A 27,433-nucleotide genomic window follows, 5' to 3' on the forward strand; every position below is an offset into this window, starting at 1 on the left:
TATACCCATACAAACAGACTTTTCCCAGCAAAGTTATTTGATGTCTGAAGATGAACAGTTTGTAGTGTTCGATATCTATAAATGTTCTTGGTCCAAGTCTGTAGTTTTCCAATTAATAGACACTAATCACAATTACAGCTTCTGAGGCCTATATTACACTGACTGTAGCTGATCAATAATATTCTTACTGTTTCTTGGCATGTTGGTTTATGAAGTTTAAGGTGAATTTCTAGAATATTTAAAAGTTCTAACACACTAGTGTTTTCATAGAACAAATATTGTTATTCTTATTTTCAAAAATCTTGTACAAATTTAGAGAACAGGCAAAACTTGTGCAGTACACAGCCAACAATATATGTTGCACAAAGAAATCTGTACTGAAACAATAATGTAGGTATTAAAATAAACGTATAATGGTAAATCCGGTACAGAGATCTGAGATGGAAATTGCTGAGGATGTGAGAGTAACCCCAAGCTTAGCAAAATATTTTTTAATCTTGTCCTCTGTGGAAAGAGAAATTCAGAAGGTTCTTGTCTCCTTCAAAATTTTCCTTGTTCCACTGAAGTTAACAGATCTGAAATTATTTGTACAAAATGATTTAGTGTAGAATTTGTGTTAATTGTACAGTTACCTGTAAATAGGATTGAAACAGCTGAATCATTTTTTCATTAGTAGCAAAAATCAATTTTAACCATTTTATATTTATTAATATATTTATCTTTTCTCTTTTATCATGCAGAGAAAGAATAAAAAAGTTTTTTTAATTATCTGAATAGTATTTCTCAAAATCTCTGCATTAAAACTTCAAGTGTGATATCGCCATACAACCCCTTGAAGACTTACAGATGTTAAAACTTTTGTTATAAATTATTGTTGTTTTGTACTTCAGTTTTTTTTGTTTACAGCCAGCTTTTCAAATCTTTGTCAAGAATGTGACTAGGCAATTTTTTACACCCTAAAGACTAAGGACTATTTCAGCCATTTAATAATGGTTTCATTTTTGTTTCTCAAGGAATAAAGTTTTAAACTCAAGGAAGTTATACCTGTATGTAAAATTATACTTGTTAGTTATTTCAGCATTCCAACATATCTCATTTTTATTGAATACCTAAATCATGCTGAGAGCTACTTAATTTCAGGATATACTGAGCTGTGATGATCAAATACTCATTTCTACTGATTTATATTGAATAAAGAATGACAGTTTATGCCAATTATTGTGCTGATAGTAATATGCATATACTAAAAAATTATAATTCAGTATGGTGAAAGATATGCTTTATTCTAAAATTTTAGTTTGTGGGTCAACTTCAAATTGGTAAAAGAAAAAAGGTATTCCGAAATCATTTATATGTTATGAACTCATGCTACAATGTGATATGTAGATAAAATTCAGGTGTTTAAAATAACTTATTAAAAGGTTTTCTTTTTATATGCTACATGGTGTACAATATCTTATTTGATATTTTATATCCTTATAAAGCCTTTGTTGATGAACCTAAACTTTTCATTTTAACAGGGTGTGGCCAAGTCATTATTATATCCAGTACTTCCCCAGTTCACTGAAGTACTTGTTCAAGCTCTTCTGGTTACGGATGGTATGACATCAGATAGTGGTCTGAAGAAAGAGGTTCTTAATGTAAGTGTTGGATTATTTATTTCCAAGAAGGAGAAGAGAGGTGTATTTTTATCCCAAATATTGAACAAATTCTATAGAAATGCATTATTAAAATCAATGTGCACACTGTGAGAAAGGGGTGAGGGTATCGTATTTTGCTGCTAGGAGGAAATGGGCCCATTTTTAGCTTTACCAAGAGCGTGGACTGAGTTATTAATGTTTGCCTATAATTGTTAGTTAATGCATCTATATCATTTATACCAGGGGTTCCCAACCTTTTGGTACTCGCGACATGAAAATGTGATTGATGAAATAAAATTAATGCATAAAATTAATAAAATTTGATGAAATAAAATTAAGCGACCCACTGGTTGGGAACCCCTGATTTATACAAAGCAGGTTCAAGTGTGTGATATTTATATTTGGTAATATAAATCATTTCACCAAGTAGTATTCAAGAGCACTCAGGCAGATTATGGACATAAGTCAGCATAACACAAGGTGTGTGATGTGGTGGTTTTTCATGCTGAAAAAAAGATAATAGTTCTTCCATAGCATTTCTTCAATTCATAAATTTCACAATACAGTAAGTCTTGCATAATATTTCTATCTTGTTAATTATGAGTCATGATCGGACCAGTTAAAAATGTCCCCACTATTATGCTACTTCCTCAAATTCTTCCTGGCTTGGGTGAAACATGTATCCAGAAAAATTTCCAGGTTGTCATTCAACCCAGACATATCCAACTGAAAAATTAATGTGTAGTGTGAGTCATTGTTTTGTGTCCCAGTTATCACAGTCTTTATTTATGGCTGTGATTTGTAGCTTAAAAATCTAACACCAAGGAGCTGGAAGTGCACAGTGCATGCGCTGGTCAGTCCTAAATGTGGCTGAACTTCTGAGGTTGACAGTTTTGTGTTTTTGTTTTGCACAGTAAATTTTAAATTAACACATATGGATTTGATATTAAGTTTTAGTGCTTGGGAAGTAATCTTCATTAGTTATATATTGAGGCTGGCTGTAAATAAAAACCTTGTAATAAATGTTTTTTTTAATCATAATTATTTTACTATTACAGCTAATTTTAAGAATTTGTTTGTTCAGTTATTTTAGATTTTTTTAATTGCTTTATGCTTTATCTTGCATATGAAGTATGAAATATTATTTTTTTTATCAATACCAGCAGGAATGCTGCTTTGTAAGTGGCTGGTTGTGCTAGTAATTACTAATCATGTTATTAATAGCTCATTAAAATAAATGTAGCAAAGTGAACATTTTCAAAAAACTTTTTTTTTTTTTCGAAGTACTACACAGGAAAAATGTTTGGATTGTGCAAATGCAACTAATGTCTAAACAAGTCAGTGTACAGAGCTCAAGCATTTTCTCACTATTCACTGTTATATATTGTAATGTTTTTATGTGTTAAAAGTGGTTCTCAATACAACATTAAAAATTCATGTGAGACCCACACGACTCACCTGTGGGTCAAGATAGTCTTCCAGTAAGACCCACACAATCCACCAGTGTGTCGTGGTCTGTTTTCTTTTTAAAGGGCCACTTATTGACTAGAACACAATGGGTACATATGCATTCTTCCTAAAAAAGTAATTGTAACGCGACTAGTGAGACCCTGGAAAGTATTGGCAAAATAGGCTTGGGAGCCAATGTGTTAACAGATGACACAGGAGTATTGTTTATGTATGGGATTTCTCCAAGCCCATTCCCTTGGCTGTGGTTTTGCTAGGCAGTTTTTTTTTAGTTCCATTATTTTTTTAATGATTTATTCAAATTATAGTAACTTAAACATTTTAATATTGAGCTCCTTTAAAAAAACATTCTAGGCCTTGACTGTTCTGGTAAAACACACACCAAAACAGATGTCTTCATGGTTACCTCATATTCTTACACCCGTGTGGAACTGTCTGACAGAAAGTGCAAGCATGTATCCTTATACAAACTTTTAATAATTTTTGTTTTACTACTTCAATCTTCTAAATTGTTATAATAATTGAAAGTAACAAGTTTGTTTTAGGGGGGAAAATATATGAAAATGTCTGAGATCCATTATTCTTCGTATTTTATACAATATCAATATATATTTTTTTAATGTGTAGTAGTTAGTTATGTAACCCTGTTCACTTCTACCTTTGAAAACATTTATGTATACTCATTTCACTCTATGATGTGTTTATAACCAATTGAAAGCTCAGAATTTCTCCCCTGTGGTCTTCTCTGCCTTTTCAAAATGTTTTCTTGGGAGAATCTGTCTTTGTAGATTTGCAGAGAAGTGGCAAGACAAAATGATGTTAGAAAAACAACAATTTTAGACCAAAATACAACCTAATTAGTAAATGTAAATTATAGATTATTAGTTGTGTATAACAAATGATTTTTTTTTAAAAATAGTATGAACATTTTAAAATCTATACAGTAATGGTACATAAAATGTTACAAGGAAAGGAAATCTCTTTGGATAAATAAAGAACAACAACAAACTCTCAGTGTTATTTAGTAATATAGATAAGTTTATCTGCATTTGTAATTCATTTGAAACTATACTGAACACATTTTCTTTTTAAGGTGCAATTGTACTCATTATGTAACTACACCCAGTTACTGCAATCTCCAATTAAAGATGCAAATATCCTAATTGTTTTTGAAATTTTAACAAAAAATATTCCACCTTAGTCATTTGAATTTTGTTCTTTGCCTGATGTGGGTCTGAGGTTGAGATGTTGCACAATAAATTCATTGAGTAAGGATGCAGAAAGCATTTTGATCTACTACTTCTTACTGTTTACCTCCCCTTCATTGCTTATTTGATGAATAGGGTATGGTCCATCTCTGGCAGCTGAACATGATGTATGTAATGTATGGCTCAAAATATACCACAAGCATTTAAAGTAACTGAGGGCAAAGGGTTATTTCTATTGATGAGTTCCACTTCTAACTATAATTATGGGTAGGAGTCAGAGGGAACGTAAAAATTTTAACTAATATTTTATGAATCTATGTCAATAAGTATGGTATCAAATTGTAGATTATAACTCAAATTTTAATATTAGACATTAGTTAATTTCTTAATTTAAAACTAAATATTAAAACAAAATTCCTAAATATCAGTTTTTGTGTCATGTGGTATGTTGAATGCAGCTTTGGTTCAAATTAGATGCTTGTGATGATGTAGTTCATTATATTTAAAATGGTTCAGTAACAGATCTGTTATTTTTTAAAATTAAAGTTCATTAAGTATTTACGTGTAGCATGTAAAAACAGATCAGTACAAGTCTTTTTTTTTTGGTATAAAATGTAAATTTTAAATTACCACTGAGAAGTGATGATACAAAGATATAATACTATTATTATAATTGCTTTGGGGAAACTGTTGGACTTCTAATAGTACCATTATATTATATATTTTTTTATTGCAGGATGTCATTAATTTTCATTCTGAGAATTACTGTTTTGTTATTTTAATTATCAGGAATTTACATAAATTTTGTCACAAAATATAACATGATCTGCATATTGAAGTGGAAAAGTACATGAAGTGAAAAATGTCTGAATTGTGTTAAAAAAAATATATTTTAAATGTTGGCGATTTTTGATACTCTTGTTCTCGAATACTTCAACAGCAGACCTTGTTCAGTGGTGGGAAAATATGGAAATTTTCTTAGCTTATTTCAAAACACCATAATGATGGTAGGAACTAAAATGGATGTAGGTACAGGTAAAAGGATAGGTTGTTGCAAGTTACCGTTAAAATATTGTATAATATTTAGTCACAGACAATATTATTTGTACATATTTGATTCACTGATTTGTTTTTTTCTCCCAAAAAAGTAAATTTTTCTATCAAGCATTTATTGCAGTGTTAGTTTCCATATACAGAAATACATTAACTGGATGTTTTAATATGTGAAGTTAAAATTGGTAATAACTATTTTCCAAATATTGATCAGTAGTATGTTTACAACTTGTGCAGTTCTTACCATTATATACTCTTCAAAAAAAGAAACGCAAAAGGGATATTTTTTTTATTTTAAAAAGAAATATATGTAATAATGTTACAAGCTCAGAGTGTGTGATGTTACACATGTTAAGGCACTGATTGTCAGACCAAAATGACAATAAAAGTTGTGCACTTTGAAAACGGAGGAAAACATCGAATTTTTTGCCAAAACGCATTCGTTTCCAATAAATTTGTTTGAGAGATCTGCATGTTCTGCAAATGCAACGTGTGCAAAATTCCTATAAAAGTGACAGGTTCTCGGTTTCTGTAGCTCAGTGTTAAGCCACCGACACGCAATACAGTTATGCCAAGACTGACTGAAGCACAACGCAACAACGCCATTGGTCGCTTGGAAGCAGGCAAATCTCGATCAGATGTTGCCAGAGCTGTGAATGTCCATCCAAGCACCATCACAAGGCTATGGAATCGTCACCAACAACATAGATCAACTCGTGACCGTCCACGATCTGGTAGACCTCATGCAACCACGTCCGCACAAGATCGCTACATCCGTTACGTCACCTTCGGATAGGACCACCATGCGGCGTCTACTGCCTCAACCATACCAGGGCTGCGTAGGATTTCCGATCAGACCGTACGCAATCGTCTACGAGATTCTTAGGCCCCATGTGCAACCCATCATGGTGAACGTCAATGACGTTTTTCAACATGACAACGCCCGTCCTCACACACCCCGACTCACCACTGTCTTCTTGAGACACCACAACATCAACGTTCTTCCCTAACCCTCCAGATCGCCAGATTTAAACCCCATTGAACATCTTTGGGACGAGTTGGACCAACGTCTGCAATGGTGAAAACCTCAACTGCGGACTCTACCTCAGCTTGCAGCAGCTTTGCAGGCTGAGTGGACAGCCATTCCACAGGATGTGATTTGTCATCTCATCGCTTCCATGGGCAGGAGATGCCAAGCAGTTATTGATGCTCACGGGGGGCATACTCGTTATTGACGTTGAGTGACGTTAAACTTCACCTAGTGAGTGTGGACTTCGCCTTTGCAGACTTTGGATGTTCAGCAGTGAATGTGCAAAGTTTTACACATGTCATACAGAACTACCCGGAATAAACTTGTTAACAATTTGTCTCTAATTTTGCCTTTTGCATTTCTTTTTTTGAATATATATATACAAGTTTTGCTTTGCAATCTAGATTTCTCAAACAACTATCATCCTCTATGATTTTTGTTAGCTTAATAGGTGATACCCACTTTCGAATAACAAAGTTCTATAGCTGTTTGATTTAATTTACTTTTACATAGTATTATTAATTTTATTGTGGATAAATGGTAGTGTTAATTAACTAAACGTAATTAGGTGGTTAGGAATATTTGCATAAGCAGCACATGTGACACTGTTTCCTTTTATGTGTCTGCATGGTTTTGGCACAGTAGATATTTAAGACTTAATTCTAAGCAGACAAAAACCTGAAGAGGACTAGATTTGAAAAATATTTATAAACTAAATTTTTCATTCTGTTTGTTGACTACATTTTTTAATATATGCATAGTTTGTATGTAGTAGGATATTGGGTGTTGTGCTGAACAGTACTTGGAGGTTGCTAATGGATGGTCCCATTTCAATCATATTCAGTTAATCGATTAGTACAGTGACTCTGAAACCATGGTATTGAAAAGAAAGAAAGAAAGAAAGAAGCAGAGTTTGTAGCATTTACTGTAAGTCAAATTGCCTTCTTCTGTTCATCATTTCAAAACAAAAGAATAAAGTTGGTGGCAGGTAATGCCAACCAGTTCAGAATTAGTGACAATTGTAGGTAGCCTTAGTTATTTTGGTGGGAATGGAAATCAAACATAGACCTTTTAGTATCATGAGCTCCCTCCAAAACCAGTAAAGCTGAACATATGTGAATTATAAAAAATTAAACAACTTATAAGGTAGAGTGTAGATAGTCTATTATATAATTGTTCTTAACAACAATCAAACTTAAAGACAATATTTAGATTCTTCAGACAGATGGAATAAAAAACAATATTCAGAAATTTTAAGTTTCATTTAATTATTTTTGCATGAACCTATGTGATTGGACTTTCAGTTAATGATAAACTGTAGTTGAATACACTAATTTTGATTATTTGAGTATTTTTATGACAATCAGTGTAATTGTAATTGCAGTCAGCCAGTCGTTGGAATAATTTATAACAGTGATAATCAGGAACATTATTTTCCATTACTTTATTCATTGTAATTTTGATTAATTGATTAGTTTACATGTAACTGTAATTGCTGTTCATAGGTAGTTATTTATATTGACTAATTCAATAAGTTGTAATTAGATAGATAAGACCACTCAGATTTTTAAATTCACTTACTGTTTTGCAAGTGGATACAATGTCACTTTCGTATGTTTGGCTAAAATATGTATGATAAATCTTTTGAGTATTTTATTCCACAAAGGCAAAATTATTAGTTTTAATTCTTTTCATCTTTAAGAGTATTTGCTCTTTATGAAGTTAAGTTAGCTGGTGAAATTTGAAATTTTTTGGAATTAATGAAGCAGCTTCTATTGCCTTTTTATCAATGGTATAGTTTAAAAATTAAGAATCCGTGATATAATGTATTACATTGGTAACAAATGAGAGTATATTTTCATACACTATGTATAAGTGATTTATGATGAGTTATGAATTAGGTTTTAGTAATTAATACCATACTGCTTTTACTGAAGTCGGTTTGATATAATATCATTTCAATAATAAAGTCCTGTATCAGATGTGTTTTTACTGGACATACTAAAAACTTGTCTAGTGATACATTTAACTTTTGTTTGCAACCTTTATTGCAATTTTTTTCTTTTATTTCTATAAGAAAAATTGCCAAATGTGAAATTAACGGTTTTACTTATTTTTACATTTATTCTTCACAAAGAAGTGGCCTACATCTGTTAAAATATCTTGCATTTAACATACAAACTAGCAATCATTATAAAAGTACTGTTTCATTTGTGAAATACATGTAGTGATTTGAAATTTCAAACATTTGATGATCTTTAACTTTAGTAAGATATATAAAAACTGTTGTTAATGATACAGAAGAAGGGAACAATCCAGTTGACTCTGATGGTAAGTTATTTCAAGTTGAAATATGTTGAAAGTTTTTCTGTACTAATAATTTCAGTAACAGTTTGATTTTAATTATCTTTGTGTTATTGCATTTTGGGAATCCTTAAATTTTAATTGGAATAATATTTCTTCTAATTTTTATATCAACTAATTTGCCATCACTACTTTTAGTATTTTTTTCTTCTTACTGAAGTGTGTATGAATTATAATGCCTGAACAACTGAATTGTTCCAGCAGTCCTGAAGAAAGACTGATTCTCACATTTTTCGTTATTTATTTTTGTAGTTAAAACTATTTTGAAACATGGTGCTTGTTTGCTTGTGACTTCTCTCATCCTTTCTTTTATTTATTTTTTCTTCTTTTATGGTTACCAGTTGCTTGATAAACTTCACTCACTCTTGATCCTGTGAATTGTGATTTTATTAATGACCCTGAATCTTTTATTTTTAGCTGTTTACTTTGAAAATGCTATTTTGTTTGCTTCATTGTATTTTTTCCATTTAATTTCTTCATTTGCATTGCTTTCTTGTCTGCTTTTATTTCTTTTTTTGTTAATTGTTTATCACCTTATACTTTATGAGGAATATATCGGTGGCATATATGACAGCTCTTTTAAATTGTAATGTTCGTACTGTGACATTAAAATAATTACATTACCTTTTTTTAATGGTGATATCAGTAATCACCTTCATTTCTTTTGGAAATTAAGTATATTTTTTATTGTATATTGTACTTCATATGAATATTTAAGTAGAATATTGTCTGAACTTACTAACTTTCTAGAACACAGCATTCATTTGATTTCCAGTATTGTTTTACATTATGTAGTATTTAGGTAACACAATCATGTTTTTGTGGAACATACACGAGTATTGTAAATCTTCTTCAGAATGTGGAAGCCAATTTTTGAATATGGATTTTTTTTTATGTGATATGTACTTTAGGTGTAAAATAAAAAGTACCATAATTTTTTTTTCCTGAACCCCAGCCAAAGTTAAAAGTTGGGGGTGTGGTTGGATTTGGAAATATTTTATTTCATAGTCAAATTGGCATACATTTAATAATTTAATGTTTTAATAGCTCATAAAATTTGGCAAAAAAATAGTTTGTGTTGAATAAATAAAACATTCTTGAAATGTGTAACAGTTTTACAGTTGATATCCTGTACTTGAGACCATCAACAAAGCTCAGTCTAACAGTGGAGAGGGAGATTTACTATATCTCCTCAAGCTTTAAAAAGGATTGGAGAGTGTTAAAATAAATGTTTGTACCATATGTTTTGGACCTTGTACTTGTATGAAACCCATATTGGCAGTATATTAAATAATATTGTGATAGTTTATACATTTAAATGCCTCATGTTTAAACATTGGTATATTTTATTTAGGATGAGATGGTTGAGTGGGTGTTTTACCTAAGCTGATGAACAGTGATCTTTACATATTAAATATTTCATATTAATGTGCATGCACTTGTATATACCAATAAATCTCTTCCTGTGGAATCCAGCTTTGTGTGACTTATTTGAATGTTTTAAAAAGAGTGCCCTTAATGTCAAGAATCTAATGTACATTTCTACTTCATCTTTAAATTTGTCTGAAATAGCAATTGCTAGTTCAATGGTCTTTTTGTGTTCTTAGTTAGTGGTGCTTCATGGAACAGTAAAAACATTGAATGTTTTATAATCATTACTATATTCCTAAAGTCACTTTACATATCTGTGCCCTGTCTTTCTTTTGAGTCTGTGTTATGTGTACTGTACAACAAATGGTGAATGTTTTTAGATGCTGAGCCATCATAGTGCATGTTTTGTTGTTTTCATTGTTTAAATGTTTAATTGTCAGCAAATTGGGCTGATTTATCGGTTTATTCAGTCTCACTAAAAATTATTATCTATTGTTAAATACAGAAATAGCAATTTATTCTTTTTATTTGTTGATGATGTTTTTGTAAAATATATTTTTGTTTAAAAATTTGTAAAAGTTTTTGGGTCAGTGAGTGAAAGCAAATAAATTTCATACTAAGTCCAGACAACAAATACAAGCTAGTGTATAATTCCAGTTTCAGTTGTTCAAGTAGATGAACTTGGTGATGTATTCTTTCTGGATGGGATGTCTAATATGCAGTATGGATTTTGTTACTATAACTCTTCTATTTTCTTTTTAAAGCTTAAATTTTCAGATTTTTGTATCAAACAAAAAGAAACTAGATGTGCTTTCAGAAATTATGAACTTACTCATTTAGGTACCAAGTTTTAGTAATGACTTCCTCGTGCATAGATAATTATGAGCTTTGTCAATTTCATCAAAGAACCAATTTCTGTCAATTGATGTATAGTGGTTTCAAATATTTGACAAGCTGTGTAATAAATTATTTTCACATATTCTTTTTGAGCAGTCTTAAACTGTTGGTTTCTTGGGTCCAAAATCTTTATTTCTTTTTTAGTTTTATTTTAATTTCTAAACATCTGAGTTTGAATACCCATTGTGGGCACAGTAGAGATAGCTCTGTGTAGCTTTATGCTCAACAACAAACAAATGAACAAAATATTTTCACTTCTGATTACTGTGGATTTGGAGATTATAGGTCACTAGAATGTGTAGTATGAAACAATTTTTTTTTTCTATGTCAATTTCATTGTCTCAGTATATGTAAGTCAGTGTGCCTTGAAAAGACTGAAACAAGCCTTTTACTCTATCTGTGGGATGGTAAAATTTTGTTGCTTAAATCATGTGCTGTATATTAAATTACTTTGAAATACTCTTGAAACTATAACTAGCATAAGTTAAGAGGTATGCAATTAAAAAGTAGAACATCACTGTTGATTAAATGGAAGTTGTGTGTAAAAGTTAAACATAGTTGAAATAATTCCTGGAATATAAATTAAGATTATATGAATAGATAATATTTTAATGTAATTTGAAAGTGTACTTTGCTGTTTCATGTTATGGGTTCATTAATTATTTTTATTTTTTTTATTTATATTAAGTGGAAATAATAGTGTTGACACTAAAGAATTAATATATGTCTAAATACTTTGAACAAGGTTGTGGTGATCAGATGTCTATCATTATCATGCTTAGTATTACATATTCACCTAGGTCTAATTATTAATTTGTAACTATATACATAACTAGATTCTAATTACTAATTATATTTTTGTCTTGTGTCTTTGATAATCTACTGCCATCTTCAGGGAAACCAGAGAAGTACTTATTATTTGTATCTTGGTTGTAGCCGAAATTTGATTTAGGATCTTTATGATGGATGTCTGATGCATTATCTACTTCATTAATTCTCAGTCTTTTTGAATCCATGAAACTTTTCTGACATCAAAGTTATGTTATGGAATCCTTAACAACGTTCATTATAAAAACATGTCACTGTAATACTGTATCAATAATTTCAGAGTACTTATATTTAATGCAGCTGTATACCCACACACATACATGCAAAGAATGAAAAATTTCTGAAGCTAATTATTCAAGCACACATAACAAAAGGTGTGCTTACTCAAATAATAAAAGTTTACATGACTAAATTTTCTGTTCGTAACTAGTGTCCCTCACTGATTTAAAACAATGCAGTGACTTGTTTTTATATTGTGCAATTATAAAACCTAATAAATAATTAGTTTATAAACTAATAAAGAAATATAATGTTGTTGGATTGTAATTATGTGACTAGTGTGTATTTGAATATATGAAACTCTTGCATTCCTGGAAATCTATCGAGGAATCTTAGGATTTTCATGGAAAGCATTGATCAACTTGACTTGGCTTTTCCTCATTAGAAATCAAATATAATAATTATTTGTAGAGATATAGAATAAAATAAATAAGATAAAACTGAGAATAAACAGGATGACAATTACATATAAACTAATATAAGAGGGCTTCCTGAAAACATATATGAGATAAGTAAATAATGTAAAGCTAGAAAAGTATTGAGAAGCAACCACACAATATGATTACAGTTAGTACACACCAAACCACCAGTGGAAAGGAAAAAAAAACATTATTTACAACATTTCTTATGGATGTGGATTAAAATGTGTTGAAGAAAGAAAAAGAAAAAACTAACAAAAGTTGAATTTAAAAACATAATAAACAGGACTTGGTAGTGATCTACCTGCCAGAGAAGAAGACACATAAAGAAAATGGAATAATACTAAAATATTAAGTTATGAATACTGCATGAGAAAAGTGAAAAGTAAAACTACATCCACTTAACCAGTAACACGCTGAGTGAACTTGATATAGAAGTCTGCAAAACCTGATTATCCCTATTTTAAACATTCATATTGTTAGTTGGTTTAACGTATAATTGGAGGAATAATGCACCAGATATTCATCAAGACCAAGGATTGAAGTCTGGCCACTATCAACACAGAAATAGTTCTTAGGACCTTTTTGAAAGTGTTGGATAGAAAAACTAGTTAGTAATTAGTACCTAGTTATAGAAAGTTACTAAAGAATTAAATATAGTTCATTGTATAATTTACTATCCATGATTGTGGATATACTTCTGATTATAATTAATAGGTTGTCTATTTTACCCTTTAATAAATTTTATTTTTCAAATTCAGTGTCATTTCCTTAACTTTTTATTTTTTTGCTTAGATACCATGAATGATTTATGGTAACTCTACACACTTTTAAACTTTTATTTGTGTTCTTTGTTTATTTCTCTCTTTTTTTTATATATATTAAGCCATATCTGCACGATTTAACTGATTAACTTGTGTTGTTTCATCCATGAATGTCGAGTGATTGTTTGCTTTTGCACAAAATGAAAGTTGGATCAGTACAAATAATACAAGTAAAACTTCAGTATATTAGATCTTTTGAAAGTGGTGGTAGTTCTACTTTTGTACAACCTACTGAAATTTTAATAAGTATGCTTCCTTGTTCTGAACTTGGATTATTTAAAGTTTGTTAGGACAACCACCAATAATTATATACTTTTAAATTCTGTAGCAATTTTATGAGATGCATTTTGTTCATTTAGTTAATGGTTTAGAAGAGGATAACTTATTGGAAAAAAATGCATCTTTAACCAGTTTCTTCACCAATGAATCCTTTAGTTTACATTTAGAAATATAGAAAAAGAACATGCATCCATTTTTACAAACAATATAGCTGTCACATATCTTGATTCTTTACAGATAGAGGTCACTTTATTGGAAGTGTGTATAGTTTAATTTGCTGTATATTCAGTAGTATAATGTCCTAAAAGTTAAAATTTATTTCTGTCAGCTATGAATTTATTTGTACATTTATCAAGCTATGGAACAAAGTTTAACTAGATAATAAGTTATGGGATCAGTATATAGTGCTGTGAGAGACATGAGAAGTGTTAAAACACTATGCCATGTGTTAAGGTCATACAAGTTTCATATGTTGTAAACTTTGAACTGTAATATTGGAACAAAAATAACACATTATTCTGAAACCTGATCAGCTTAAGATATGAGAAATTTAATATGTATACATTTTACTAATACTGTGAAATTATTAGTTGAATTTCTTTCATGATCACTGATAAGTACAACTATTCTTACTGTAGGTGAAGTGCTAGGATTTGAGAATCTTGTGTTCAGCATTTTTGAATTTGTTAGTGGTCTGGTTGAAGCACCTCGTTTTCGAGGGATGGTGAAGAAGGGATTAGCTGATTTAATGTACTACATCCTCTTGTATATGCAAATTACAGAAGAGCAGGTGTGTTTCTTTCCATTCCTCTTCTTCTCTCTGGAATAGAGAAGGTAAATGTATTAGAAAATGAATATAATATTTTGGGTTATCTTATTTCAATGATTGCTGAAAAGAAGTGTGGCATATATATATTGAAAAACTGAAACTTAATGACATAAAATTTATTTGTGTTCCCGAATTAGTGTATTGAATTTATACCTTGAAAATTAATTCAAATTCTTAAGAAATTAGGATATTAATGAAGAATCATTACTAATTTAACTATTTTTGATGTTTCATTTTTATTTCAGTCAACTGTTTAATGACCTTTAATTAAATACAAGTAATAGTTATTAATATATCCTTAAGATATCAGCCATTGTATTTAAATACTATAAATATATTGTAAAATGTTTTAAGTTTGAATTAAAGTCTATTTCATTTCTTAAAATTAAGAATTCTAAATATAGGTTACTTAAGAATTCCAGTTTAAAAGATCTTAAAGTCAAACATTAGCTTAAAAGATCAAAGTAAATATTTTTTGCTGTATATTAGGTAAATTGTTGGAGCAACAACCCCGATCAGTTTGTTGAAGATGAAGATGATGATACTTTTTCATACTCTGTTAGAATCTCTGCTCAAGATCTTCTTCTGGTGAGCTTTGTTATTGTGCAAGTCTTTTTTTATATTAAGATATGTTTATGCAATATTAAATGTAGAACTTCATGATGTTAAAATTGGACAGCATTGTGATTTGTTTAACACAAAATTAAGAGTAAATGTTTAACTCACAGCTGAAACATCTTTGAATAACTAAAACACAGTATAAATTATAATTACAATTAAATGAGTATTTCAGTTTTATGTAAAAGAAAATGAAAGGGACAATTTACAAGAAAATGATTATTGTCCATATTAGTTAAAAAAAAACCATTGTATATTTTGTTTTGGAAGTAAGAATCACTTGTGAATATGACCATGCTCATGGACAATTTTAGATCCTGGGTATTGCAAAGAGCTTAAATCTCAAACTGTAAAAGAAGAGTGTTGAAAAGCTTTGTTTGGGACTAAACTTGCTGAACTTAGTAATTTTTCAAATTAACTCAGCCTGAAACTCAAATCATAATTCATTCAACCGAGAAGAATAGTCACAAAGTGCTTGATAAATCTAAATCCACTTTCAGATATAGTTTTGTATCAATATTATTTTATTTTATAAAAAGTTGTATTCATCATATACTGTTTTTGTAATGTAATATTTGGTTTTGCTTTGTTTCTAGTTATTTTCAAGTTATACCGTATTTCTTTGACTAAAAAGTCATGCTTTTAATTCAAATGATATTTATTGTAAAAAGAACATTTTTAGCATAAATGGACATGTTCCAACTAAAAATAATGCATGAAAACACAAGACTCATATGTTGATGAGAATGAATTCTACAAACATTCTTCTTTATAATCAGTAGGAGTGTAGTAATGTAACAACAGTAACATGAATAGAATACTACTGAAATATATTTTGCAAATGGAAAATATTTTACTTAGCTTCATCAATAACACACAATTTTCTTGCAAAGCTATTTGTTTTAGAGGATAAAATGTTTACAGTATATATGTAAATAAAAGAATGTACTTGTTATTAATTTTAAAATTTCAATTTCATATCACATTTAACTTATGATTCAAAACAACAAAAGTAAGCCATCTTTAAAAAGTTGACTAGATACTAGGATCATAGTACATGTGATTTTGAGCTGAGATAGTATTAATGTGGTACTTTTGTTTTAAAAACTGTAACTCTTTAAATTTGTGCTTCAGTCTAATTTTTGAATTACTAATTAAACTGGAGTGATGAGATTAAAATATAAAACTGTATTTATGATTGTGATGAAATTTTCATGCAGTTATGAAGAGTGCATGAATTAAGAGTTATTTTTAACAAGGTGCTGATTATTTCTTAGTACAAAAGTTAGCAGCTAGTTTAAAATTTTTAAAATGTATTTCAGTCTTTGTGCCAAGAGTTTGAGTCAGAAAGCGCTGTTGGGTTGTGCAGTGCTGTAACTAAGCACTTGCAGGAAGCTGAAGTTAGTAAAAATAGTGGAAATCCATACTGGTAAGGGTAATTGTATCTCATTTTGTTAAACACTTAAAGATTATTTGGTATTTTATTTCTGGTAGGCTTAATTTCATGTGTTAATACAGTTTGAACATGATTTTGCAAGAAGAAAGTTTAAAACAATTGAAGAAGGATTTTTTATCTTTTTGGACAGTCAGCTTTATATAGTTAGATATTATTTATGAATGATGTTATTTGGATATGTAAAAACATTTAGCATCTGTTAAAACTCAACAATAATTAACCCTTTTGCAATAGGTCACGGGTCAAAGTCCATGTTATCACGTTTGTTAACTTGATCTGAAAATTTTATTAAACTGCTCTTTTATGAACTTGTGTCCATAAGTTTGGAATCAAATTGTAGATTTTAAATCAAGTTTTAATATTATATATGAGTTAATTTCTTAATTTTAAAAGTAAATTTTAAAAAGACATCTAAATATAGATTTCAGCGAGTCACATGGTGTGTTGAATGCAGCACTGTTTATTAAAGTATTTGTGATGTTAGTACTACTACGTATTTAGTTTTTACAAATTAGGAACTCAAATTACAAATATTAATAAGCTAGAATATAAAATAAGAACTTCATATATTTTTATTTTGCTGAGATTTGGCTTATGTATTGAATCTAGCACAGTGACCCTGCTCACCTCTTTCCATTTTTGGAAATGATCCCTTTTATATACTTACATCAGTATATGATGTGACTAACTAATTGACAGCTTAGAATGTCCTCTTAATGGGTTTTTCAGTCATTTTAATGTGTGATGAGGTTACCATGTTCTTTCAAACCATTATTTCAAGAAGGTAGGTTGTGTCTTTAGTCTGTTTGAAGAGTCATATTAAGTATACTAAATTATAATGGAATTCTATGGTATTAGCATAGTTATGATTTTTTGGTTATTTAAGTTTATATGTAAACCACAAAAAGAAGTTTTGTTTGATATCCTACCTGTGTGAAATTTTAAAAGGCTTAGCAGTGTATGTCCAGAAGCAGTCCAAGTACAAAGGTCATAGCTAGAAGAGGTAATTGTTTGCTGTACTTTTGATTTATTGTCTATATTTTAAGAAAAATGGGTTCAATAATATGTTTCCAAGGAATTATAACAATTTATATACATATATAATGTATAATAATTGAAATGTGACTGTATATTACAAAATACTAGTCCATTAAAACACATCCACGACAAGGAAGACAGAAGGTCAGTTTTGTATTACTGGACATGTTGCGTGAGTGAGCGTGCACTGCATCAACGCAAGTTATGTAATGTTAGCTACATATGATTGGAAGTTCAGTATACATTTATTTATTTTTTATTATAATTATATGGCATTATGAGACTCAACTACTGAGGCTAAAGATTTGTATTTTCATGTTATAATATGTAGTCATTTTAGCAATAAAAAGCATAATTTATGTTTACTTTTTTATGATGATTATGACGTTGGTTAAGTGACAGACCCCACATAGCTGGAGTATTGGAAATAACATAAAATATAAAGTCTTACTGAAAATAAACATTTGAAATATATTTGAGGTTTTAGAAATTACGTGAATAATATTTTAGATATTTGGGATGAAGAATAGAATTTTAAATCAAAACATGAAATCAGTTTGCTCTCAGACCAGAAATGAAACAAACTCAGTATTTTCTCAAACAAATCTTTAGTAAAATATTTCATTGAAAATCTGTCTGGGTGTGTACAGAATACTTGTAATTTTTACTAAAGCTCTACTAAAGTGTGTGAAAATACATTTTCTGTATCAAAAGTTATAGTGGAAGTATATCATGTACAAATGTGTAGAAGAATTAGTGTGTGTTATACTGATCCTGTTGCAATAAGGTTAATAAATATAGTTTTTGAAAATCATTGAAGTGTATCATGACAACCTAAAATCTATAATAGAAACTGTACTCTGAAATTTTCTCAAAAGGTTAAAAAAAAAGAAAGAATTGCACTGTTTTTTCTTGTATTGTGGATTTTTCAGAAATTACACACACATGCTTGCATGATTTTCAGGTTTTGAGACAAAATATTACTATGTTCCTGTTTTTCATAGAATAAGGAAGAATAAAGATTTTATTTGTACCCTGTGTGTGTGTTGTGACATCACATTTGACAGCATTATTCTATTAAGTGTTTGTTGAAACAAAAAGCAAATTAAACTATTTTAAAATTAAATTATTTTATTTTGCTTATAGTTCTCTAGGAATATTTATTTATGAAATGTATGCTTATCTCTTAGTATTATATTTGATATAATGTTAAGAGTTTTTTTTTTTGGAGTAAAATATACCCATTACACTTTCTATGTAGGTGGAAGCTCCATGAGTCATGTATGGTTGCCCTAGGAAGTGTAAAAGATCTAATTTTAGAACAGATTCAGAATAACCAATTACAGTTTAATCTTGTTGAATTCCTCCAGTCTGTGGTGTTATTAGACCTTAGTTCATCAGGTTTGTTTGTTTATAAATTTTCTGCCATAGTATTTACATTGAATAAGCTTTTTTTTTCTAATAGAATAATTTTGTATTTTTATAGCTTAAGAGGTACTAGTTTATCAGTGGATCATATATTTAGGAATTTTTTAAAACTGAGATTGAGCAGGATGTAAACTTGTAATTCATTTAACTGAACTACCATGTTTTATGTACTATGAATTTGTATTCACTTCACTGATTAATTAAAGATGGGTTTTTGGCAGAACTCATGATCTATAAAGATTGGCTTTTCTTGCTCACAGTTGTTTTATTGCCAAGTACGTGCGTGAGTGTGTGCATGCATATGTATGTGTATAATATATAAAATGAAACAAGTATTAACGAAAATATTTGTTTCACTAGATATTATATCTCTCCTTTTTTGACTTTGGAATGTTAGTAATCAAGTATTACTTAACTTTAAGCTGATATAATTAGAGGATAAATGTATAATTTATTATTTGCTACCCTCACATTAACTTCAAAATCAGAGAAACATTTTTTTTTTTTCGCTTTTTTAGTTTCTTTATTTTTAGAATAAGAAGTATACTATTAAACTTGTATCACTTTCCATAGTAGGCCAGGTCTGGATATCTTCTCATTTAAGCCTTGTTCAAAGAAAAGTGTCTTGATTTTGAACATGAGATTGGGATTTATGTATACAGAGATATGTGTAGTTGATAGAAATTAGCATTTGTGACATCAGGTGTAGAGAAGAACATTATATAACCTAGATTGTTTAGACATTCAATGAGAGCATTCAGAGCCTGCAAAAAAAATGAAAAGTCTGTTGTATTTTGATATTTATTTTTGTTAATCCAGTAGATGATTTTGCTGAAGAAGATCTACATATTAATTTTTGTAAATTTGATGAAAGAGAATTCTGGATTATGAGTCACAGCAGCCAGGCTTTCTTATTAAATAACATTTTTTTACTTTCTTATTGGACAAAGTTATTATACCTTCATTTGCTGTAACTCTGAGTTCTAAGCCTTTTTTCTTAATACATCAAGGACACAAGGTATTTGAAAAAAACATGACATCATATGAAGTAAACAAGATAGTAAGCCAGAGTGTAACATATAATTTTGAGGTCTTTTTAGCTGTTAATTCACAACAGAGGAGAAATTGCCTTAAAAATATTGTATTTGATTGTGCCTCTCTCTCTCTCTCACTTGAAATCTACTTGTACCTCACTTGACTTTCATTTACTTGTTGAATAATGTTCAAATTCTATTAAGTAAAAGTTTATCTATAGCAAAGAGTTGGCTGTTCTACTTCAAATCTACTTAAAATTGTTCTTTAGCATTTAGAGATTTGTGATTTTCACCCTAAAATATTCCAGAAGTAGAAGATAAATATTTTACAGCATTTATATTCAGCCACAAAATTAGTTTTTCTGACACCTGGTGGCATTATATTCACTTGTGTGAAATGACAATATTTCAATCGCTACTATTTGGTCCAGAATTTACCTACAAAAGGATCACTTTCATACATTCGTGCAGGATTCATGATATTCCAACCAATTATAGTTAATGAAATGCAAACATGCAAAATGATAGTAAGAGCAGGATTCAGAAATATATTGGTGTGTAACTTTTTTATATTCCCCTGTGTGGCTGAATTGTATACAATTATAGGTTAAAGTAACCATATTACTGTTGTATCTGTATAATATTTTCAACCTTACAGTATACTGATTTTGCATTATTTATACTGTAGAAAATATTCAAAAAACAGTATGTATCCATAATTAGTTATATCAAATCTTAAAAGTAACTTAAGATTTATTTTCATTATTTGCCTTGTGTTTATGGGCTATTAAATTTAGAATTTTAGACTATTTGTGAAGCTTACTCTTTCAAAGGGTTAGAATGGTAGGTGGACTTTCATTTCCATTTTTAAATTGTTAAATTATTCACTGCTTTCATGCAAGTAAAAGTAATTTTAAAATCTTAAACACAGAGGCAAGAATGCAACTTGAACTTTAGAATTTAACAATTTGATTATTCTAAACTATAAACTGGTTATTAAAAGTAGAACTAACATTGCATACAGTTAAACATTTCACAGAAAACTGAGAAAAGGCACATAACAGTTCAGAGCTGGATGTACAGACAAGTATCAAGAACACATCAAAAGTGAGGATACAAAGGATATCATTAAAAATTAACAGGACTTGTACAAAAAATGTTTAAATGTTTTAGTGCTTCTTATTATGTATTAAAAACCATCTGCATAAATATATGTCCATAACTTGCAATGTTGAAACATGTTAATCTGTAATACTGTAATCTAGTCACATGTTCAGCTGTAGAGTTATATGTAATCCCATTCATATGTTTAATCATTAACTCCCAAAACTTTTAAAATATAACATTTTTGCATAAATTAAAATTAATTCCTATTTATCTGATCTTATATTTACTTTTGGGCTCTAAATACATTCTTCATTTTATTCATAATTTTGACACTGGTGATGTGCAGGTCATTATAGCATTTAAATGTGCTTTTGAAATCAATCTTTAAACTTCTCAGTAATATTATTAAACAAGAAATATTTTTTTTATTGAAAATTATGCAGGACCTCTATTAATATGACATTTAGATGCCAGTCACAAGTACTATATAGTGTTTTTGTAGTTGTTGCTGTCCTCCCCAGTGGCTTAGTGATAAGACTGATAATGCTGCAAACTGAATCTTAATAGGGGTGGGGCTATACTCTCATCTTAAATATCTAGTATGAGGTTGTAAGTGATAGATAACATATTTTAAATTTATTATTCATTCTACTCAAGTAACATCTTGTTTAATATATGCATATATTAGTATAATAGTTCCAACTCATAATACATTTATTGAGTAGGTAAGTTAGTGGGGCTGTTGTCAGTGATGTCTATCTGCTGTCTGAGAGAGGAGAACAGTCATATAATACACATAGATAAAAAGAAAATGCACAGAAGCTTAACTCTTTTTTTTTATTAATATTGTCCATTAAATGTAATTGTAAAGTAATAATCATTACATTTAAATTTGTTTGTGTACCTGTATATAAACTAGTTGATGATTATTCAGTATGAAGAGTGAAACTTCTTGTGACCAGACAATAGGACAAGGATATCTGGTTTGATGCTGGTGAGCTTAGAATGAAGATATGGATCCACCTCAATAATACAGTTTTGAGCCCAGGGGCTAATGGGTATCCCTGTTTGTTTTCTATCCCTGCTGATTCCACCTGAAACCCTTCAGGGTACCACCAGTGATTTGTGTACCACACTTTTAGAAACACTGCTCTAGTCTAGAGTTATATTTGAAGGTTAAGATTTTGAGCAGAATTCAGTAGAAAGTTAAATAAATGATTAAAATAATAAACCTACAATTAATTGAATTATAACTGGCAACTAGATATGAAGTTAAATAATTTATCATTTAAAGACTTGTACATCTTAAAAGTATATATTTATACTGTTGTTATTGGGTTTACACAGTAGACTTCTGTGACTAATTGGCAGTAAATTGTAAATAAATAAATGGACAGCATTTCCTTCTCTTGTTTTCAAATAATATATATATTTGAAACTAATTAAATCTAGAAACGAAAATTTGTTACAGTGCATGTGATCACAGGCTTATTATAAACACCATGTAGACCTTTCTTTCAAAAGTATACTTTGGCCTATTTAATTGCTTTAGAATTTTGGTTCACAAGTCAAACTATTTTTATATTTTAGTATTGCCAGACTATCCAAGCACAGCTCAATTACAATTCAAATTACCACAGTTGTATTCTATGCTTTTAAGATAACATGCTCCTTTTTTCATTTTTAAATGTACATCCAATAAGTGTCTACTATTGTCAAAATCCATACAGATAGGTGCATTACATTAGAACCTTCTTTGACAAATAAACTATTCTTATTTATTTCAACACCATTAGTCTCACTCTAATATATATCAACCATTGGGCTTTCCATTTCAGTCTAAACATCTCTTTTATATGATTATTTTGTGTTCTATCTGCTCTGTCCATCTGTCTACTTTTCCTACTCATCTCATACTATTTATATGTTTATTGCTTAATCGTTTGCTTGTTGTCTGGTGGTTAAAGCATTATAATGTGATGGTAAATCTTACTATTTATTGATAAAAGAGTAGACCAAGAGTTGGTGATAGGTGGTTGACTAGCTACTGTTTCTCTTGTCTTACACTGCTAAATTATGGACAGCTAGTGCAGATAGCCCTTGTGTAGCTTTGCACAAAATTAAAAAAACACAAAAAACACCTGCTTGCCATGTTGTAGACATTGGTAAATATGTGACATTTGATAATCTTGACATCAATGAGTTATAAACACAACATAAAACTCTTACTGATTTACATAACTAAACTTTATGTAACACTTACTTTACCCCTCGGTGTGGATTCCTGTACGTGGTAAGGGGACCTCCCAGGGAAGGTTCTGTTCTGTCTGGTTACCTTCTCTGAGATCTAAACATCCACCCACGTGTTTGCCGTGCATAGCGACCCGTGAAGGGGAGGAGAGGATCCTGGTGGTTGGAGGGGTCCAACCCTAACACACCACTTTGGCCTTGAATTCCTGTAGATGGGCGGCCTTTGGGTGGCCCCCCTTGGGTCAATCGGCTGGTCCACTTGGGCTAGAGTCAACCAAGTACCAGTGTTGGAAGTTATCAACGGGTGTTGTGGTCATTGTGCCTGATGCTGGTGTTTGGGTATAGTGCTCAGGAAACCCTGGCGTTGCTGCATTGTCCGTGCATGACTTTGTAGTGCGTCCCCTCATAGGCCTCCATGGTGGGTGGGGTCAGTGGGTACTGAAATTTTTCTTTTTTCCTATGGATCCTCCTTCAAAAAATTTAAATAAAATAGTGAAAAAACAGTCAATGGGTAAGCGACCACGTCTTGAAGACAGCAATCTTCAACATCTGTAACACACGTACCTCATTTTCTTATATTACATTCTCTTTCGAAAAACCTTTAGGGCAATTGTCCCCCTTTTTTATTCAGAAGGGACTAGAGGGACTTGCTGGCTCTCCAAAATCAGTAAAGAATCTTCGATCTGGAGACATATTAGTTGAAACATCCACATCCCAACACAGTGAACTCCTCTTGAATTCAAAGGCAATTGGGAATGTACTTATTGAGGTTACACCTCATGCTACTTTGAATTCTTCACGAGGAGTTATTGTTGAAAGGGGATTTGAAGAACGTCCCCGAGTCAGAGATTCTCGCTGGTCTCTCCACTCAAGAAGTTTCTGCAGTGAGGCGCATCTCCACTCGCAAAGATGGAGTTACACTGCCAACAAATACCCTCGTTTTGACATTTACTTCATCACGTGCACCTGCCACCATCAAGGCAGGTTATCTCATTTGCAGGGTACGGCCATACATTCCAAACCCTCTCCAATGTTTCCAATGTCAGAGATTCAGCCACTTAAAGATATCATGTCGTGGTTCCCTGACATGTGCTCATTGTGGGGGCAAGGACCACGATGCCTATGAATGTGACATGGACCCACATTGCATCAACTGCAATGGTTTTCACCCCTCCTACTTTCGTTCCTGCTCAAAATGGTTGGAGGATAAAGAGGTGCAACGTTTGAAAACGATACATAACATTAGTTATCCTGAGGCTCGGAAATTGCTGCCTACCATTCCATCTCAGACATATGCTGCTGCACTTCATTCCACAACTACAGTGGGAGTGCAGACAGATCTCTCTGTGCCTCCAAGAGAATCATTTTCAAAACAAATGAAAAGCCTTTTGACCTCCATGGTTGAAAAGGTTGATGAATCGACTTCCACACCCATCTTTGTTCCTCCCATACATTCCAACAAACCTCAAGATCCACGTCCTTCAGTTTCAAATACAGGCATTTCTTCTGATACATCTTTTTCTCCCACCCCAAGAGGCAAAACAATCATTCGTTCACGTCCTCAGTCACTGGAATCCCCTTCCAATAACAAAGACCTGCCCACTCGACCCAGGGCAGGATCCATGGAGGTTGATAGATCTCCTTCGACTAAGGACAGTAAGGAAAAAAGACGTGGTCGTAAACAGAAGGGTTCTCCAGCCATTTCACCTACTTGTCATTAAAAATGATCTTGATACAATGGAACTGTTGAGGTTTACGTTCTAATCTGGATGATATCAAAACACTGATTGCTTCCTACCATCCTGTTTGTCTTTCCTTTACAAGAAACATTTCTCAAACCTGCTGATACAGTCACCATTTGGCAGTTTTCTCTGTACAGAAATGACAGGCTGTGTGATGGACGAGTACATGGAGGGGTGGCACTGTTGGTTGATCAGCATGTGCCCACCCTGTCTTTGTCACTCAACACACCCTTGAAGGCTGTAGCCATCCATGTTTCCTTGGGTCATACCATCACTGTTTGTTCTCTCTACCTGTCCCCTGGAGAGAGATATGATCAATCAGACCTTGATGCTCTCGTTGAACAGTTGCTGTCTCCTTTTCTAATCCTGAGGGACTTTAATGGACATCATCCCCTCTGCGGAAGTGCTGCTATTGATGGGATGGGTCGCTCTGTAGAGCGTATGCTCTTTGATCACAATCTTTCTCTTTTCAGTACTGGTTTTTCCACTTATTTTCATGCACCCAGTCAGTCCTTTACCGCTATTGATCTTTCGGTTTGCTCCTCTTCATTATTCTCTCATTTTTCATGGAGGGTTGACAGTAATCCACTAGGCAGTGATCTTTTTCCTATCCTTTTAAGAGAGACTGGCCGTGGTCGATGCCACCCTACCCGCGTGCCCCCGGTGGAAGCTGGATCAGGCAGACTGGTCCACTTTCACTGCTCTCGCAGAACTTGATCCTGCCATCGTAAATCAGCCATCAATAGACGACTGTGTGGCAGCGGTAACTGGCTGTATTATACAAGCAGCTGCTCAGTTTTCCACGATATCCTCGTCCCTGGTGGAATTCTGCTTGCCACATAGCACGGAAGGCTCAAAAACGGGCCTGGGATACTTTTCGTCGATATCCCACACTTTCAAACCTCGTCGCTTTTCAATGGGCCCCGTGCACATGCTAGGTGGGTAAGACATCAAAGCCAGAAGGAATCTTGGATTAAGTTCACCACTAGCATTTCTTCCACCACCAGTTCCAAAATCATATGGGACAGGTTTCAAAAGGTTAATGGGCACTACAGTTCTGTCCCCCTCTCGATCTTACTCTCTGATGGTCAGGAGGTGGCTGATGTCCGGAGCATCGCTGATACTCTAGGTGAAAGCTTTTGCCGGGTATCTAGCACTTCTGCTTGTTCCTCCACCTTCTTGGCCATCAAGACTCGGGCAGAGAGCGTTCGCCTCTTTCCTTTTGAACTGACTGTTTCTTTTACTATAATTGTCCCTTTACACTGGTGGAACTGAAAATGGCCCTTCATCGGTCTGCCAGTACATCTGTTGGACCTGATGATGTTCATTATGACATGCTGCACCATCTATCTCCTGCTTCTCTTGATGTCCTTCTGATTGTCTTTAACCGGATCTGGCAGGAGAATGTTTTTCCTGATGCCTGGTGCCAAGCTATTATTTTACCTTTCTCTAAGCCAGGGAAAGATCCCAAGATTCCTTCAAACTACCGTCCAATTGCTTTGACGAGCTGTCTCTGTAAGATCTTAGAAAGGATGGTTAATGCTCATCTTGTTTGGTTCCTTGAATCAAACAACCTCCTCTCGTCCACCCAGTGTGGGTTCCGTCGACAGCACTCCACCACAGACCACCTAATTCCGTCTTGAAACATCTATCAGAGAAGCCTTTCTCAACCGCCAACATCTTGTATCAATATTCTTTGACATAGAGAAGGCTTACGACACAAAATGGAGGTATGGCGTTTTGCTAGACCTCCATACATATGGGTTACGTGGCCATCTACCCATGTTTATTAAAAATTTTTTCATGGACAGGAGATTCCAAGTTCGTGTGGGTTCGACACTTTCCCGTTCTTTTGTACAGGAACTTGGAGTCCCTCAGGGCTGTGTTTTGAGTGTCACACTTTTCAGTATAAAGATAAATGCCATCACTTAACAACTCCCTCTCACTATTGTGAATGGGCTGTATGTCGACGACTTTCACATCTCATGTCAGTCATCAAACATGAGATATATTGAGCGGCAACTACAACCTGCCCTCAATCGTGTACTGAAGTGGACTATGACAAACTGCTTTAATTTCTCTCTCTCTAAAACCGTATGCATGCACTTTTGCTGCCAACGGGGTATTCACCCTGATCCTGAACTTCATATCGGTGGAGTTTCGCTGCCAGTGGTCCCTGAGACCAAGTTCTTGGGGTTTATCTTTGACCGTAAGCTGACCTTTATATCACACTTAAAGCAGCTTCGGGTCAAATGTACAAGAGCACTGAACA

General features: G+C 32.0%; 1 protein-coding gene across 1 annotated transcript in view; it reads left to right on the forward strand.

Moving 5' to 3' along the window:
• The window catches only part of Ipo9 (Importin 9), an 87,566-nt gene that overhangs the window by 17,100 nt on the left and 43,033 nt on the right, over positions 1 to 27,433 (forward strand). Inside the window, exons 6-12 of the mRNA XM_076476947.1 lie at positions 1,521 to 1,640; positions 3,462 to 3,562; positions 8,671 to 8,729; positions 14,298 to 14,449; positions 14,978 to 15,076; positions 16,429 to 16,535; positions 18,862 to 19,001. Coding sequence (XP_076333062.1) covers positions 1,521 to 1,640; positions 3,462 to 3,562; positions 8,671 to 8,729; positions 14,298 to 14,449; positions 14,978 to 15,076; positions 16,429 to 16,535; positions 18,862 to 19,001 — 778 coding nt within the window. The remainder of the gene's footprint in view (positions 1 to 1,520; positions 1,641 to 3,461; positions 3,563 to 8,670; positions 8,730 to 14,297; positions 14,450 to 14,977; positions 15,077 to 16,428; positions 16,536 to 18,861; positions 19,002 to 27,433) is intronic.

Source organism: Tachypleus tridentatus, chromosome 13, assembly GCF_004210375.1.
Source record: "Tachypleus tridentatus isolate NWPU-2018 chromosome 13, ASM421037v1, whole genome shotgun sequence".
Lineage (NCBI taxonomy): Eukaryota > Metazoa > Arthropoda > Merostomata > Xiphosura > Limulidae > Tachypleus > Tachypleus tridentatus.